This window comes from Gymnoscopelus microlampas, assembly GCF_963454915.1.
Source record: "Gymnoscopelus microlampas genome assembly, chromosome: 7".
Lineage (NCBI taxonomy): Eukaryota > Metazoa > Chordata > Actinopteri > Myctophiformes > Myctophidae > Gymnoscopelus > Gymnoscopelus microlampas.
In genome coordinates this window covers 45,412,912-45,430,988 of record NC_139944.1, presented here as the reverse complement: position 1 = coordinate 45,430,988, position 18,077 = coordinate 45,412,912, and the positions used below count along the sequence as shown (strand labels likewise).

Sequence of the window (18,077 nt, the reverse complement as noted above, 5' to 3'; positions counted from 1 at the left end):
GTTTTCGAAATGGTCGCACGTCGTCCACTTTACATGTTTCTTACCCCTTTCTGCACATCGTATCCAAAAAGTAAAGCATTTCCGCCACTCTCTCAGATGTTTGAAGTTTTAACGCGCCATAAAAGCTATCCAACGGGTTGAAGAAAGTATTTAATTTGCCTCGGTTTTCATCCGGTTCCATAATATTTTGCATTAGAAGATGCAATTCAACATTTGACCAGTAGGGTCAAAAGTAATGTTATCTCTACGGGCGCAACTCTTGCGCAATGTCTTAAAAACCATGTAACCGGATGAAAACCGAGGCAAATTAAATACTTTCTTCAACCCGTTGGATGGCTTTTATGGCGCGTTAAAACTTCAAACATCTGAGAGAGTGGCGGAAATGCTTTACTTTTTGGATACGATGTGCAGAAAGGGGTAAGAAACATGTAAAGTGGACGACGTGCGACCATTTCGAAAACAGACGGCAGTAACTAACGAGGAACCTCATCTCGGAGCTATACAGCGGAGGGAGAGGTTCCGTCGGAGCTAGTAAAGTGGCAAATGTGCGGACATTTTTCAGCCGAACGGCAGAGAACGATATAGGACCTCATCTCGGAGCTACATAGCGGAGGGAGAGGTACTATATGGGGCTACGAAATGGGTTGCTTTTGCTTACCCATTCCAATCACATTTGCTCCCTACATAATTCCTGTCATAGGGGAAAACTAATTACTTTTACTTCCGTCAGCCAGTTCCGTGTTTTTTTTTATCCCTGGCTTTATTTAGGGGGCCAAGCACGCACTAGGCACCCTATTGTTAGTTTTATTATTGTCATATTATATATATGATAAAAGTAAATCATATATATCTATATATACAATTTGAATCCTGCGCCATGTCGGTTGTCCGTATGCGACGCCAGTGTGACGGTGTGACGTAATCTGACATCACGATGACAACGCCAGTGTGACGTAATCTCACGACAGCATGACATCACATGACATCACATCCTACCTATAAATTCTAGGATGCCGTCAGATCGCACCAGTTCGACGGCTTCCATAGTGGGTTTTGGTCATTGGAGAGGTGATGCACGTCACCTCTTTCTGAAGTGGGTACTTTCAAAGCCTGCCGTGGATTTAGGAGAGCACAAAACTCTCTCTCACACTGTGAGGTGCCTGTAAGGTGGCACTGCAAAGTGAACGACGCGTCACGCTAGACGGCCCGAACTTCTAGTATATATATACAATTTGAATCCTGCGCCATGTCGGTTGTCAGTATGTATGTACGTTGTATGTGGCCAGTGTGACGTCATCTCACGACAGCATGACATCACGGTCGTGACATCACGATGAGACGGTCGTCCCGAATATGGACACAACGCCAGTGTGACGTAATCTCACGACAGCAGTGGGTACTTTCAAAGCCTGCCGTGGATTTAGGAGAGCACAAAACTCTCTCTCACACTGTGAGGTGCCTGTAAGGTGGCACTGCAAAGTGAACGACGCGTCACGCTAGACGTTCAGGCCGCATAGCGGCCCGAACTTCTAGTATATATATATATATATATATATATATTTATTTATTTATTTTAGTTATTAACTTCAAATGTGCCTATGTCTGTTCATATACTGTAATTATGATCAAAAATGTATGTTTATATATTTAGGGGGTACTTGAGAGATCTGTGTCATCATTTTTTCAAGTTAATTTGTGGTGCTGACTCTTTAATCATGCTTTCAGATGTACATAAAGTCCAAGTGATTCCCCTGTGACTGCACAGGATAAAGCGAGGTAACGTCTGCCAGCTGTTTCATTTATTTCTGGGCATTTTGTGTAAGCCATTTTAATAAAAAACTGTTTCCACAGGGACATTAGCCTAATGCTTATGCTATTTGTTTTGGTGTTTGTTTGCATACACAAGCGCATCAACGTGCATAGTAGCTGATGAACACAAGTAACAAGAAGTATATTGCAAAAGTGAATTATAGCCAATAAGAAGTCATGAATGAGAAATGATCTGACTGGCATTGCATTGTAGCATATACGTACATGACACAGACACGAGATGCAGTGAACTATCTACTTTTATTGACCTCAGTTTTCACTCTAACATGTAACAAGACATTCATATTGTATGATCCTTGTTGCAATATCATATGGATTTGGTTCTCACTCTGCATCCTTGCCCTAGAATGACAAAACAAGAGAGAACAAATGGTCAAAGTTTAGTCCTACATTAATTATTTTTTTTGGCATAGTATGTCATTTTGCCCTGTCTTTACATAACAAAAGAATAAATATGTTTTGTTTACCCATCATTTCACTCTATACCAGCAGTTATCAGCCACGGGCGTAGTGTGGTGGTGTTTACCTGCAGAAACACATTGCCCCCTCGTTGTGTTTTGACTTTGTGTGTTCACGGTTTGTTTTGGTTGCCCAAAAACATCCCTGTCTACCAAAACAAACAGTGAGAACACAGAAATACAGTGAGAGCGCACCTAGGTAAACACCACACTACTCCAGTGGCCGCTGGTATAGAGGGAAATGATGGGTCAAAAACGTATATTATATTGAACAACTATATTGTTTTGGTATGTAAACACAGGGCAAAGTTACAAACTATGCCTTTAAAGAGCTGGACTCAGACAAGGAGACCCATCTTATTGAACAAACACTTTATAGCAACGAACACCACTGGTTCTCAACCTTTTCAGGCTGCGACCCCCCAAAAGAATCATATTTGAACTGGGGACCCCCCACCCTGAAAAGCACTTGGAATGTAGGAGTTGAGGCATTACATTTAGTTTGACTCCGTTCCACAGATAAATGTTGTGAAAATAGCAGATCTACAAGGCCAAGCGAGGCGTTGTGAGCTTGTAGATCGGCCATTTGTAGATCGGCTATGCATCGGCTATGCAGTAATGGTATTTTCTCTTTTTATTGAAAAGTCTTAAAAGTCCTTCAATTGTCACCCCTCCCCCCATAATCATGTGGGGTCCGACCCACAGGTTGAGAACCAATGCACTACACTACCTTTCATTTGGATTCCTATCAGACCAGAATTAAAATATACCTTTCCAATCTCACGACTCTTGGCCCTCAGCTTGTTGACCTGGGATTCAGCGATGTCTGCACGCTCCTGAGCCTCCTCCAGCTCATTCTGCACCTTCCTGTACCTGGACAGGTGAGTGTTGGCCTGCTCCTCCTGCACAATAAAGCCAGATTCAAGTTAAAACTCTGCATTGTTACATAAGATATACATATATATATATATATTGTGATACGAGACTAGATATCGTCTTGGATTTGGCATATCGTAATGTCGTGATAAGTGGTGTTTTTACCTGGTTTCACTCACTTACTCACACTTGTTGCAATGTGAGGCGATGTGAGGTTTGTGGATCAGCTTTTTTTGTTGCTATTTTACGAATATTTGTATTATCGCTACACTATGATATTATTATCACAATATGAACATGGAGGTATTTGTTCAAAAATATTGTGATATTTGATTTAGTCCATGTTGCCCGGCCATACGTACCGCATCCTCAGCCTGTCTCTTGTAGGACTTCATTTTCAACTGCAGCTTATCGACCAGATCCTGCAGTCCGGTGATATTCTTCTTGTCCTCCTCTGTCTATTGTAAATGAGGAATGATAAAATATTATCTTACAAAATAACTTTACTCATACCGTCATATCTTGTATATCGTCGATGTCGGGTGGAAACCTCATACTGTAAGTCCAAAACTGTTACTTTTCAGGATTCTACAAGCTCAAAAAGTGCCGCATTGCAACGCGTTGTAAGCTTGTAGATCGGTTATGTTTGCTACTTTTGTGTGACACCGTAGTATGACGAAGAATGGCTTTAAGATAATTTACGAAAAAACATAAAATAGTGTACGACAGCATACAGTATATATGTATATAATCATGTCCAAAACTATAAAATACCTGATAAGTGAGCTCCTTCAATTTCCTCTCAGATTTGCGGACACATTTGATGGCCTCAACTGCATGTCTCAGTTCAGAATCAACCTCGCCCTCTAGTTCACGAACCTGAAACGAAAACAAAAGCATGCGTTTAAAATCTGCAAATGTCACAGCGCAGCTGATATTTGTGTAAACTGACAAGAATACAGGTAAACACCCTAGAATATAGGTATAAACACCCTAGTTGATAGAATATAGGTATAAACACCCTAGCCTCCAGTTTCTGGAGCTGTTTCTTGCCACCCTTCATGGCCAGGTTCTCTGCCTCCTCCAGACGGTGCTGCAGGTCCTTGACGGAGACCTCCAGGTTCCTCTTCATCCTCTCCAGGTGAGAGCTGGTGTCCTGCTCCTTCTTCAGCTCCTCGGCCATCATGGCAGCCTGGAATTTTGCATAGAAGTGGTGGATAATAGCTATTCTTCTATGGCTCACACTCAGCAAAACATCTGATTTGGAAGATACTTTAGCCTAACACAGTGTTTTGTTATGTCCAAAATGGGTGGGTGATTAATTATACGCTTACACATAACTCTATTTTCCACTTTGATATATAACAGGGAGACGAGGACTCACATCAGTGATCGCTCTCTTGGCCTTTTCTTCTGCATTCCTTGCTTCGTGGACAGTGTCTTCTACTTCTCCTTGGATCTGTATAAGATCAGCTTCCAGCTTCTTCTTAGTGTTGAGGAGGCTGGTATTCTAAACAGATGATTAGAATCTGTTTATTTTTTGTTGAGCCGTGAAGAAACACAAAACTATAACTAGAAAACGTGCTCCTCGGAGCACAGGTCTCCGCCAGGGCAGGTAGCTTGTTGTGGGGCCAGCAATGTTTCACGGCAACCGGACGCTGTGTTCATGATTTGAGGCATTTTGTTCAAAACGGGGCACTCCTGCAAACTTTGGAAGCCAATCTTAGTCAATCAGGATGGAATACACATCCGTCAAAATGACAAAATCTGAGTTTTGCCAAAAAACAGCCTCCTTTATAACATGACTCTGCCTCTTATAGCGAGGCCGATTTGAAAAATGTAGGATAGCATTTCTTCCTTGGCTTAGAGGGAATGTGCGTTCAAAGTTCAACGCTTCATGCGTTCATGATTTGGGGCCACCCCTGTAAACTTTGGAAACCAATCTTAGCCAATCTGGATGGAATATGAAAAAATCTGAAGGACCCTTCTTGATCACATGACTTAGAGATAATGTGCACCGATTTGTGTGATGTTTGGACAAAATCTGCAAGACTAATATCAAAAAATGTGTTTACCAAAAATCGGCCTCCTGATGGCGCTATAACAGGAGATTAGCTGTTCACAGACAGACGGCGACACACACAAACACACACACACACGCACACACACACACAAGGACGGATGGACAGGGGCGAAAACATAGTCTCGGCCACGCCTTCGGCCTGGCGAAGACAATAACTGGCGGAGACAATAATGAGACTATACTGTAAGTCCATGTGGGCTGGACACAAAAAAAAATCTGTATACATTTATATCTACTTAAATCTGCAGATTTGTCCACCACAGGATGCTTAAGTAGCTCAACGATGCACACCTCTAGTTTGCCTTCTTAGATATGGTATATCTGGGTATATAGTATATCGTTGTGGTATACTCCTGTTTACCTGTGAGTGCAGCAGCCCCGCACGCTCACTGGCATCAACCAGCTCCTGTTCAGCCACTTTGCGGCCTCTCTCTGCCTGCTCCAGAGCAACTCTCAGCTCCTCAATCTCAGCCAGCATCAGGTTGTTCCTGCGTTCCACCAGGACAACCTGCTCCTTCATGTCTTCCTGTCCTCTCAAGGCGTCGTCAAGGTGCAGATGAGCATCCTGAGGTGTTAATAAAAGATGGATAGAAAGAAAAATAAGTGAAAATGCAAATTAATCATTTCAGGATTCTACTATACTTCAAATTCAGAAGAAGGTTCTTCTGTACCTTCAGTTGGCTCTGGATGTTTCTCAGCTGTTTCTGAGCCTCGACAGCCACTCGGTTGGCGTGGCTCAGCTGAACCTCCATCTCATTGAGGTCACCCTCCATCTTCTTCTTGACCCTTAAGGCATCGTTCCTGCTCCTGATCTCAGCATCCAGAGTGCTCTGCATCGTCTCTATCACTCTCTGGCTGTTCCGCTTTATCTGCTCGATCTCCTCCTCCTTCTCAGACACTTTCCTGTCTACTTCACCTTTCAGCTGCGTGAGCTCCAGCTGAGTACGGAGAATCTTGGATTCCTCATGCTCCAGTGTAGCCTTGACAAAATGCAATATGAGATGTGACTCCAATAGTAGGTGCTAATGTACTGTAGTACTATTTCATAAGTGTTGTTAGACCATACCTCTGCCTCCTCAAGTGAAGTCTGGAGTTCTGACTTCTCGGTCTCAACAGTCTTCTTGATTTTCTCCAGTTCATGTATGGTTTTTCCGGTCTCACCGATTTGCTCGGTTAGGTCACCAATCTCCTCTTTAAGAAACAGGATATCCATTGTTATTTCACGAGCTGGTAACTGAATCAGTTATAATGCTCACGCTTTTGGTGATTATTTCAGTTTCACAGTACCTGTAAAATATTACACTTTCACATGCATTTTATATGATGTATATAATGAAGTTTGTTTACAATGATGCACACATGCTAATAAAGCTGTTTCATGGACTGGATGGCATCACTCAGTCCTTTCAACTAATCTCATGGTAAAGCATTCAAATACGGTAATGCCCTGAATATTAATACAATCTTAGTGGAAGAACATGCTCTGGTGCTACAAGTTTAAATGCGTTGTCAAAGCGATGCATAGCAATAATGCAGAGTCAGGAAGTTATTAGCTGTTTGACCATGGACCGTATTCAAAAGTTTGTTTACGTTGCAGGTTCTTGTTCTCTCTCTTCAGGGTATCAAGCTGGTCCAAAGCTTCTTCATATGAATTCTTCATCTTGAAGACCTCAGTGCTGAGAGAACGAGCCTCTTTCAGAGATCCCTCCAGCTCTGCTTGGCTCTCCTCATACTTTTGCTTCCACTCTGCAATAACCTGGAAAACCACCAACAAGAAAGAGTGTTCTCTCTTCTGTCTCTCAAGGGCTACCTTTTCCAGTGCATTGCATACACGGCCTAAATGAAAATCTAACCTTGTCAAAGTTCCTCTGCTTCTTGTCAAGGTTAGCAGCCAGAGCATTAGCTCTTTCCACATCAATCATGAGGTCCTCCACCTCACCCTGCAGTCTCTGTTTGGTCTTTTCCAGAGAGGCACACTTTGCATTCACGGCCTCAATAGATTCCTCAGCATCCTGAAGACGCTGAGCAAGCTTTTTCCTGTAAAGACAAAAAGGTTTACGTCAAAACACTGGTTTACTTTGGATTAAGTCATATTCCATGAAGTGAAATGTTTGCATCAGTCGTTACTTTGCTTCCTCAAGCTCCTCTGTGCGTTGGATAGCATCAGTCTCATATCTACTCCTCCACTGAGCCACCTCACTGTTGGCCTTGGACATTGCCCGCTGCAGCTCAGATTTAGCCTCCTGTTCCTCCTCATACTGCTCTCTGAGCAGATCACAATCATGACGAGAGGACTGGACAGAGTGGGCCAGGGCATTCTTGGCCTTTCAAAGAAACGCACAAATAAACAATTATTTTATTAAAACTAAAAGTTGAGTTGTTCAGTCATTTTATACTACAATGCTGTATTGATACAAAACTCATACTGTACTTTAACTTCCTCCTCTATGTGCCTCTTCAGCTCCTCAATCTGCTGAGTGTAAGCGACCTTGCCTCTTGTCAGCTGGGAAATAAGGGCTGCTTTCTCTTCCAGCTGACGACTAATTTCACCTAAGAGGGAATTTGTAGATGTAACAACATTCAGTACCACTAAAGACTAGGTAAAGCTTAGCATACTAGTTTAGTGTTGCACCTCTGACAACAAATTTAAAAAAAAAGTTTGACTACAGCAAATCTTTAAAAGAACTTCAGGGGTACTTTTAGGGAAAGGCAGAATGATAAACCAGTCCTTGATAAAGTGCTTGACCTGGAAGCAATTTTATCTTAGTGTAGTATAACAGAGAGACAAAGCCTACATATTTCTCACCATTTTCTGTTTGCAGTCTTGCCCTTTGCATCCCTACGTCACTCAGTTGTCTTACATGTTCATCATGTTTGGACTTGAGTTCACTCAGTTGATCTTCAAGGGTGCGGCACATTTTCTCAAGATTAGCCTGAAAATGTAAAGTAGGTTATTTAAGAGTATGTAAGATGATCTGAGATGATACATTAAAGGAGGAAGTGAAGTGTTTTATCATGCTACAGACATTTTTGAAATGTAGTAATCATACAAAATCTATTATCTATCTATGTCTATACAAAATACCTGTACAATTGGTGTGAATTAACATTGGCATGCTGAAAATAGCATATCTTGACAATAGCATAGCATTGATGTATGCACTTTACTAAGTGCAACCTCTTCATTTAGTTTGTGACCAATTGATTTACTCTCTTTACCTTGGATTTGGCAACAGCCTCCATGTTGCTTGAAAGATCGTCGACCTCCATCTTGTATTCACTCTTCTCCTTCTCCAGTTTCTGTTTGACACGCTGCAGGTTGTCAATCTGCTCTCCCAGTTCAGCCACACTGTCAGCCTGTTTCTTACGGAGAGCTGCAGAGGTGGCCTCATGGTGCAGGGTGGACTCTTCAAGGTCACGACGCAGCTTCTGTAACTCACTCTCACGCTTCTTGTTCATCTCAATCTGAGCAGATGTTGCTCCCCCTGCCTCCTCCAACCTCTCACTGATCTCCTCAAGTTCCCTGGAGAGATCTGACCTCTGTTTCTCCACCTTGGCCCGAGCCGCACGCTCAGCCTCAATCTCCTCCTCTAGCTCTTCAATACGAGCCTAAAATGTGTTATTGTGAGAATTGCATTTGATTTCAGTTTATCCTATCAGTGTTTCTAAGTATTGTATGCGAGGGCCATCGAACAGAATAGATTCTTTACATCTTTATTAAAAATCACACCCAGTGTGAAGTGGGCGGTGTGTGGTCATCACAACATGACTCACTTTAAAAAAAGGATAAATGACTTTTTTTAAAGTCCATACTGCTATTCATAGGGCTGCACATGTGTCATGTGTTTCGCTAGCCAATCACAGTCCTGAATTTGCAAAGTCAGCCAATCACATTACAGTAAGTGGTGATGACACTAGCTGTAATGTGATTGGCTGACTTTGCAAAAGTATCGATTTGCATTAACAATGGCAGGGTTAGGGGGTATACAAATCTTTTGGTCGGTGTCCAAAACTCACTTATAGGGGGCGGCTACACCGCCCCAAAAATCACACCCAGTGTGAAGTGGGCGGTGTGTGGTCATCACAACATGACTCACTTTAAAAAAAGGATAAAGGACTTTTTTTAAAGTCCATACTGCTATTCATAGGGCTGCACATGTGTCATGTGTTTCGCTAGCCAATCACAGTCCTGAATTTGCAAAGTCAGCCAATCACATTACAGTAAGTGGTGATGACACTAGCTGTAATGTGATTGGCTGACTTTGTAAAGGTATCGATTTGCATTAACAATGGCAGGGTTAGGGGGTATACAAATCTTTTGGTCGGTGTCCAAAACTCACTTATAGGGGGCGGCTACACCGCCCCAAAAAAATCACACCCAGTGTGAAGTGGGCGGTGTGTGGTCATCACAACATGACTCACTTTAAAAAAAGGATAAAGGACTTTTTTTAAAGTCCATACTGCTATTCATAGGGCTGCACATGTGTCATGTGTTTCGCTAGCCAATCACAGTCCTGAATTTGCAAAGTCAGCCAATCACATTACAGTAAGTGGTGATGACACTAGCTGTAATGTGATTGGCTGACTTTGTAAAGGTATCGATTTGCATTAACAATGGCAGGGTTAGGGGGTATACAAATCTTTTGGTCGGTGTCCAAAACTCACTTATAGGGGGCGGCTACACCGCCCCAAAAAAATCACACCCAGTGTGAAGTGGGCGGTGTGGTCACAGTGGTCATCACAGTGATGGAAATGATTCACTTAAGTCCATACTGCTATTCATAGGGCTGCACATGTGTCATGTGTTTCGCTAGCCAATCACAGTCCTGAATTTGCAAAGTCAGCCAATCACATTACAGCTAGTGGTGATGACACTAGCTGTAATGTGATTGGCTGACTTTGCAAAAGTATAGATTTGCATTGACTGTGGAAGGGTTAGCGTTGTAGACTGCGTTGTAGACTTTGGCCAATCACGGTGCAGGATTGGTCAGTGTCCAAACCTCACTTATAGGGGGCGGTTACACCGCCCCAAAAATAGAAAATGAACAAAAACAAAAACAAGAAAAAACATCAAACCTGAAGTTCTTTGATCTTTTTCTGAAGCTGGGCAGAGAGTACTTGCTCATCCTCAATCTTTCCATGAAGCTGGCTCATTTCAAAGTCCTTCCTGCAAAGGGCCGGGCGGTGATAAACAAGTTCATATAGGCCAACTTTGAGGCTTGCCATCTATAAGAGAGTGTGTGTGTGTGTGTGTGTGTGTGTGTGTGTGTGTGTGTGTGTGTGTGTGTGTGTGTGTGTGTGTGTGTGTGTGTGTGTGTGTGTGTGTGTGTGTGTGTGTGTGTGTGTGTGTGGATATTTAACTTCAATTGGGCTTGGATCAGGCTAAAACCTTTCCCAAAGTCCTTTGTCATAGTTACCTCAAAGACAACTGATTTAATAGATTATTGACATACACAGGCTGGCTACATGAAGTCTGCAGATCCACATGAAGCCATGCCATTCCCATGCAGATCACGAGATCCACATAATCAGACACTATTAATCATTATTCTGAAATTGCTCTCTAGCACTTTTCAGTAATAGATTTTCATTCAAAGTGATTTTAACATTGAACATATTTTCCTTGTATGATGTTACAGGTGAATATTCACTCACTTCTTGATTTTCTCATCAGACTGCTGCTTCTCATTCTCCAGATCCATTATGGTTTCTTGAGACAGTTTCAGATCTCCTTCAAGCTTCCTCTTGGATCTCTCCAGGTCCATTCGAAGCTTCTTCTCTTGTTCCAAAGAACCCTCCAGCTGTTATAACAGAGAAAGAACATTGTTTTCTTGTTGTTCCTTTTCAGGACATTGAATTCACCTCACAGAATGGCCGTTCTTACATCATCCATTTGCTGTTCCAGCTTGACCTTGGCCTTGGTCAGAGTGTTGACTTTGTCCTCCTCTGCCTGGAGGTCATCAAGTGTCTGCTGATGAGCTTCTTGGAGGCCTTTCTTCTCCTTGCTCAATGTGGCAATGATTTCATCTTGAGAAGACATTTCCTCTGTAAGGTTTTTGACCTAAACAATTGTATATCATTTTAAATCAGCACAGTGTTTTCGTGTACAGGTAGCAGTAATACATCAAAAGATCCTCTTTCTAACCTTATTCTCTGTAGCATGTTTCTCCTTTTCCACTTTGGCCAAGGTGAGCTCCAAGTCATCAATGTCTTTCTTCAACTCAGAACACTCATCCTCCAGTTTTCTCTTTTTGACAGTCAGCTCAGCGTTCACTTCCTCCTCATCTTCCAGTCTCTCAGACGTCTCTTTGAGCTTCGCCTCGAGCTGGATTTTTCCTTTAATGAGCCCCTCACACCTCTCTTCTGCATCAGAAAGAGTATCACCTTCCTGGAAGTAAAATTAGGCAGTTCGGCTCAATTATTAATTATTCTAATAGATAATTTACAAACTAATTTCAGTTTTGAATTTTAGGATAGGTTACGAGAGATACTGTAAGCACTTGAAGATTGTAAATCTGATTCTGTGTTTAACTCATTCTTGGCCCTGCAACGATCCTACTAGCTAGGATTGGGCGATATGACTTCAAATCTACATTTGACGATTATTAATCACATGTTTTGTTCTGCTTCTATTACGAGTAATAAATGCTTAATAAAAAGATATGTGAAAATACCAGATGTACAAGCTTGTGAGCTTATACATTGGCTGTTTTCTAAAAATGTACCCAAAAAAAAGTGTCATCATTGTACAATGAATTATAATACAAGGCTTAAGTGGTTAATCAATTTTTCATTTTTTTCTGCGTTTTTAACTTTGATAAGTGCTTCCATCGCCTCCATCAGTTTGACTCACTGATTGAATTTGAAGCTTCAGATCCCTATTTTCTTGCAACAGGGAAACCATCTTTTCTTCAAGCTCTTTCTTCTTGGCCAGCGTCTTAGAAAAATCGGTCTTTGTTTTTTCAAATTCTTCCTTCATTTTGGCCATCTCCTTTTCAGTCTCAGCGCTCTTCAGAAGAGGCTTTATTTTAAAGTACAGCTTCATCCATGGCCACGTTTTGACATGCATAAATGAGCGGATGTTGTATTGGATGGAATCGATAGCTTCCCTGTTGATAAAAGTCAAAGGTGGCAGATCAATTTTGACAGTTCTATTGGGTAGCATTATAGTATATTATTACTAATACCACTGAATTAAAGCGTCTACCTCGTTGCTGCCATGTTGTCCAACTCTTTTCTCTTGATGTATCCTCTGCAGAGGGCCTGTGTCAGGGTCACTAGGGTTGCAAGTTTATCATCACGCATCTCCTCCAACTGACCTAGTAGACCAGCTTTAAAGAAGACCTAAAACACCATATTACTTAGTTTTTTGATTGTTTTTCACTTTGAACAAAGACAGCTCTGATGTTCACTATAACTGTCGACAGCCATAAATCAGAAACATTACCTTTGTGTGACCAAACTTGTACTGAGTGTGGTCAACATCGATTGATCCCAGTAGCTTCTCCGAGGCCTTCTTGTTGTCAATGAAGTGTCCCTCAGGTATGACAGTGGCATTCAATACTTTGTATCTAATTGAGGAGTTAATGGATTTGTGAGGAATAACTAATCACAAGCTCGCCAAAAAAACAATCTTAGCATTTGTATACTGTACCTCTGCTTGAAGTCTCCATAGAGGATTCTGCTGGGAAAACCCTTTCTGCAGATTCTGATGCCTTCCAGTACACCATTACACCTCAGCTGATGGATCACCAGGAAGTTCTCCATAAGCCCTAAAATGTATCATAAAACATTCTTCACAGACTGTGGCTTTAACAGCATTAACACAACCTGTTGTTGGATGACCAAGATATCCCACGAGAAACCTTGAAGACTTAAATGTGAAGCTTGATTCTATATTGTACTGAAATGCAAGTGTTGGTGAACATGAATTTTAGTGTTGGAATGAGGCTTACCCGGAGTCTTTGATTCATTGGGAATCAAGCAACGTACAAAGTGAGGATGAGTGCATCTTAAGTTGGTCATCAGCTTGCCCAAGTTCTCCTGGAATATTACATTTCAAATTAGTTAGGTTTACTTCTTGTATCTTTAGAAGATATACTGTATACAGTACTGTATAGTACAATAATAACTAAATATAGTGGATAAAACCCCAAACATTGGTGAACTGACCCTGAAAAGAGCAGACACGGTCTGAAAAGAGCCTCCCTTTTGCTTTTTGCCGCCAGCTTTCTTGCCACCTTCAGCTGTAAAGAAGACGTTAGAATGAATTATCAACTCGAACTAACATAACTTGCTTTTTTAATGGTGTTCCATCTACCCAAGAAATGTACAAATATAATACAGGACACAATAGATAAATAAACAAATAAAACTGCTGTTGACTTGTACCTTCTGCTGCAGCGTGTGAGGCATAGAGAAGGGCCAGCAGCTTGACTGAGGACTTCTGGTAGAGCTGAATAACTGAGTCATTCAGCGGGTCTTTGTTCTTGTCGAGCCAGCCTGTGATGTTGTAATCCACCGTGCCAGCATAGTGGACCAGGGAGAAATGAGCCTCAGCCTTGCCTTTGACAGCTTTTGGCTTCTGGAAGGCTGCAGTTTTACCCAGATGCTGGTCATTGAGCTTGTTCTTGAAGGTGGTGTCTGAAGCCTTTGGGAACATGCACTCCTCTTCAAGGATGGAGAAGATGCCCATTGGCTGAAAAAAACATATATCGTCGCTGTCGGGCAGAAACTTATTATCTCCATATTATTTTTTTTTGTAAATGAATGCCTTACTTGATCATACTACAGTGTCACACAAAAGCATCAAAAGTACCAGATCCACAAGCTTGTAGATCTACTCATTTTGCTGTTTTTTAATTTGAATCCTGAAAAGTAACAGTTTTGTACGTACAGTATCCACCTTAATTGCATTTAAGTGCACAGGTTTCAATGAAAATGTTCATTGCCATAAAAGATTGCGTACCTTTTCTATCAGTTCAATACAGGCAGCCAGATCCATACCGAAGTCAATGAACGTCCATTCAATCCCCTCTTTCTTGTACTCTTCCTGTTCCAGGACAAACATGTGGTGGTTGAAGAACTGTTGCAGTTTCTCATTGGTGAAGTTGATGCACAGCTGCTCCAGGCTGTTATACTACATAAAGAGAAAAGAAATATGCAGGGTAAAATAACTGTAAGCTGATTCAGTCACACTTAGAGGAAAATGTAGGCTAATTATAATTTAACTCTTATGGTGGATATATACACTTAAAATAAGATATAACTAGCATTTTTCTCATAGAATCACACATCCTAACCTTTCGTCAAGGGCTTCCTCATGCCGACCTGATCTTGAGAAAATGTCTGTCAACTTTGTCCTAAATCATGAATCTGCCAGAAACCTTATAGCATTAACATACTTGGACGGCTGTTGCTTAGTGGGTAGAGAGGCCGTCTGTTAATCAGAAGGTCACCGTTTCGCCTCCTAGCTGGCCCCAGCCTACGTGTCAAAGTGTCCCTGAGCAAGACACGTAACCCCTACTGTATACTGCTCCTGCCAACCTACCGGGCGCTCATCATAACCATCTGAGCAGCCATCGGTTGGGTGAAGAATTTAATAGAATGTCCCTCCACGGGACTAACAAAGGTCTCCCTTTCCCTTCCATACTTACGTCAAAGATTTCAAACCCAGCAATATCCAGCACACCAATGAAAAAGCTTCTGGGCTGTTTAGTATCCAGCATCTCATTGATTCTGACGACCATCCACAAGAACATTTTCTCATAGACAGACTTGCAGAGAGCCATGGTTGCGTTGTGAACCTAACATAAAAATAGATAACATAAAAAAATAATTATACAGTATATATATATATTATTTATTTTTTATAAATATGTCTCCTTGATATTTAAAGATGAAAGCAGACCGAATTTTGTGCAGTATGTGTTCACTGGGAATCATTTGCTTTTCATTTACGGTATATGGTGGCATCTAGTACCTGAGGCACAGTTTGGCCTTTGGTCACAAACTCATTTCCAACCTTTACTCTGGGGTAGCACAGTGCTTTGAGCACGTCAGCGGAGTTCAGGCCCATCAGATAGGCAATTTTGTCTGCCACTAAAAAATGACAGACATTTTGTTTTAAATCTACAACAGGCAAATGCATCTACTGTAGATATGATCCCCAAGTCTTTGTCCATGTGAGAAAAATATGCCACTGCAACTCATGGTTCTGTAAGTTTCATACGAAAGATATGACAATGCAGCTTGAGGCTCTATAGGTTTCATACCCTCAGTGCCGTCTGGTTCAGCCTGCTCCTCACGCTGTTTCTGCTTGAACTTCATGCTCCCATGATGCATCACAGCGCCAGTCAGCTTGTAGATGCCAATCTTCTCATCTGCAGTGAAGCCCAAGATGTCGATTGCCGCCTGAGATATAAAGTTATCATGAATCAGTCGCCCAACATAAGATCTTATAGCCTACAGTATACATTGCATTCACATGATAGGTGAGCCTATTGTATAATCCTAATAATAGTCTGTGTTAGCTATAGATGTGTGGAGAGCGACATACATCAGTGGCCATGAACTCCTCAATGTCATTGATACTCTTGACAGTGATTTCCCCCTGACTGATCATATGGTAGTCATATGGATTGGTGGTGATCAGAAGAGCTTCTGAAAATATGTAATGTACAAACAATAATTTTACATTACTGCCCACTTACAAAAGAAAAAAATAACACCATTTACATTAACATCGACTTATTTCCCACCTATAAGCTCAGGTTTGTGGCCAGTCATGAGCTGATAGAAGATATGGTAGCTTCTCTCAGCAGACAACTGGAACGTCACTCTAGACTTCTCCAGTAAATCTGTAGGGAATTTAAGCCATGAGAAGCACAGTTTAGTGACTGAGTATGGATAGTAATCATGGACTATACTGAATGGACTGTCAGAAAAATATCTTACATGTTTCAATATCTGCAGAGGCCAACTTTCCAGTTGTTCCAAAGTGAATTCTGATAAACTTTCCCTATCAAGAGACGGATTGAAAATTTTAAGTAGTGAGAATTTGTATTTGTTCAATCATAAATGTTACCACATCAGCGTATAAATCCCGAAATGTAGTCAAATAAAGCTTACAAAACGTGAGGAGTTGTCATTCCTCACAGTCTTGGCGTTTCCATAAGCTTCCAAGAGGGGATTTGCTGCAATGATCTGGTCTTCCAGTGACCCCTGGAGAAAATATTTATGACATAAGTATGAGCAATGCACAGCCGTTATGATTTAACATTCCTGTTTCTGTTCAGCTTTGTCAACCTGCATCTTGCCAGCGACTGGATCAGTTTTCTTTGGTCCTGACACTGCGATTGTCGCAAAGTACTGAATGACACGCTTGGTGTTCACAGTCTTCCCTGCACCGGATTCTCCGCTGTTGGGAGGAAGATCAAAAGGGCACATTATTGAAACATACTGATCGCACCATTCCAATGTTCTTTTAACTGTGGCACTTACGTAATAAGGATAGACTGGTTTTCTCTATCTGCAAGGAAGGAAAACGAGATATACTGTAGTGTGCTCTTCGCATGTAGACTTTCAGTGTGCATAGTCACTCACAAAATAATTAGTACCTTGGAGCATGAACTGATAGGCATTGTCAGAGATAGAGAAGATGTGTGGAGGAGCCTCAATCCTCTTTCTCCCCCTGTATGCTGCCACGACCGCAGAATCATACACTGGGAGCCACTTGTAGGGGTTCACAGTGACACAGAACAGCCCGGAGTAGGTCTGTAACAAGAGGATATTTGTGCGCATTATATTTTCATACAGATTTATTTAATTATAATTGTCCTTTACCTCTAAAATAGACACTATTTATTTATTTTGGAACATCAGAAGAAGGAAGTAGGCCCCACAGTACCATGATCAGACATACATAAACTGAAAAATACCTTACGTGATGGATGAAGTACCCAACCCCAGTACTTGCGTCAAAGTATAGATAGGCTGCTCCTGATCAAATATTACTCAACTACAAGTGAAAGTTGCTCAGTCATACTTTTACTTGAGTTCAAGTGTAAAAACATATTATGATTAATATAGATATGTTCAATACTGAAAAATCAACTGTTCCCACTCCCACCCCGCACCACCAAAAACTCACATAGATCATCCATGCTGCATAGCGCTCTTTGAGGTTATACAGCACAGATGGCTCACTAAGGTGGGTCATCATGGCCATGTCCTCCATTTTATCATACTTTGGAGGATTCATGGGGTGGATCTCATCCTCTTTCACGGTGAGGGTCTGTCAGTCAGTGACATAACATAACATAACATTATTCACATAATTAAGATTTGTTTATAATACCGTATTTATAATTGTTTGGCATAATAATGATGGCAGGAGACTCTGTTAGTCGTCTATACTTACTTGTCCACATAGGGTATTGACAGTGGCTTTTCCACCCTCTCTGCTTTGAAGCGTACCCTTGAGGTACATCTCCTTGGGTTCAACCACAAAGTAAGCTGTTTTAGCATCGAATGGGATGGTCTGGGCCTCAATTCTCTCCCTTTCTGGCTTCCGGAGGTAAATGGCCGCAGGGCCAAAACACGCCATTTCCTTATCCCCCATGATGACACTTCACTGCAAGACAGTAGATGTTTAACAAAAAATCTGTTTTATTTAAACCACAAATATGAGCTTTATGTGATCACATGTATTATTATTATTTTATTATTATTATTGACTACTGTTAGTGAATGAATTACGTATTTATTGATGGCCTAGGCCGGCCAATATTTTGGCCCAATATATCTGTATTTTAGCTAACTGGGGCATA

At 41.5% G+C, this 18,077-nt stretch overlaps 1 protein-coding gene across 1 annotated transcript; it reads right to left on the bottom strand.

Annotated features, from left to right (window-relative positions):
• Nucleotides 1-2,062: 2,062 nt before the first annotated feature.
• LOC311049330 (myosin heavy chain, fast skeletal muscle-like) lies at nt 2,063-17,869 on the bottom strand (the record flags this gene model as incomplete). The annotated part of the gene is made up of 39 exons (XM_084062883.1): nt 2,063-2,172; nt 3,059-3,190; nt 3,527-3,622; nt 3,939-4,043; nt 4,186-4,356; nt 4,549-4,674; nt 5,609-5,812; nt 5,919-6,227; nt 6,314-6,438; nt 6,838-7,003; nt 7,101-7,284; nt 7,375-7,571; nt 7,679-7,797; nt 8,054-8,180; nt 8,467-8,856; nt 10,324-10,414; nt 10,903-11,048; nt 11,132-11,308; nt 11,393-11,635; nt 12,101-12,356; nt 12,455-12,591; nt 12,695-12,818; nt 12,902-13,019; nt 13,203-13,290; nt 13,420-13,493; nt 13,639-13,945; nt 14,216-14,386; nt 14,904-15,053; nt 15,230-15,348; nt 15,522-15,660; nt 15,806-15,909; nt 16,008-16,106; nt 16,204-16,267; nt 16,378-16,470; nt 16,555-16,666; nt 16,750-16,777; nt 16,866-17,022; nt 17,399-17,542; nt 17,669-17,869. 39 exons carry the CDS (start codon nt 17,867-17,869, stop codon nt 2,155-2,157), a joined length of 5,811 nt encoding a protein of 1,936 aa, XP_083919009.1. The 3' UTR covers nt 2,063-2,154.
• Nucleotides 17,870-18,077: the final 208 nt, after the last annotated feature.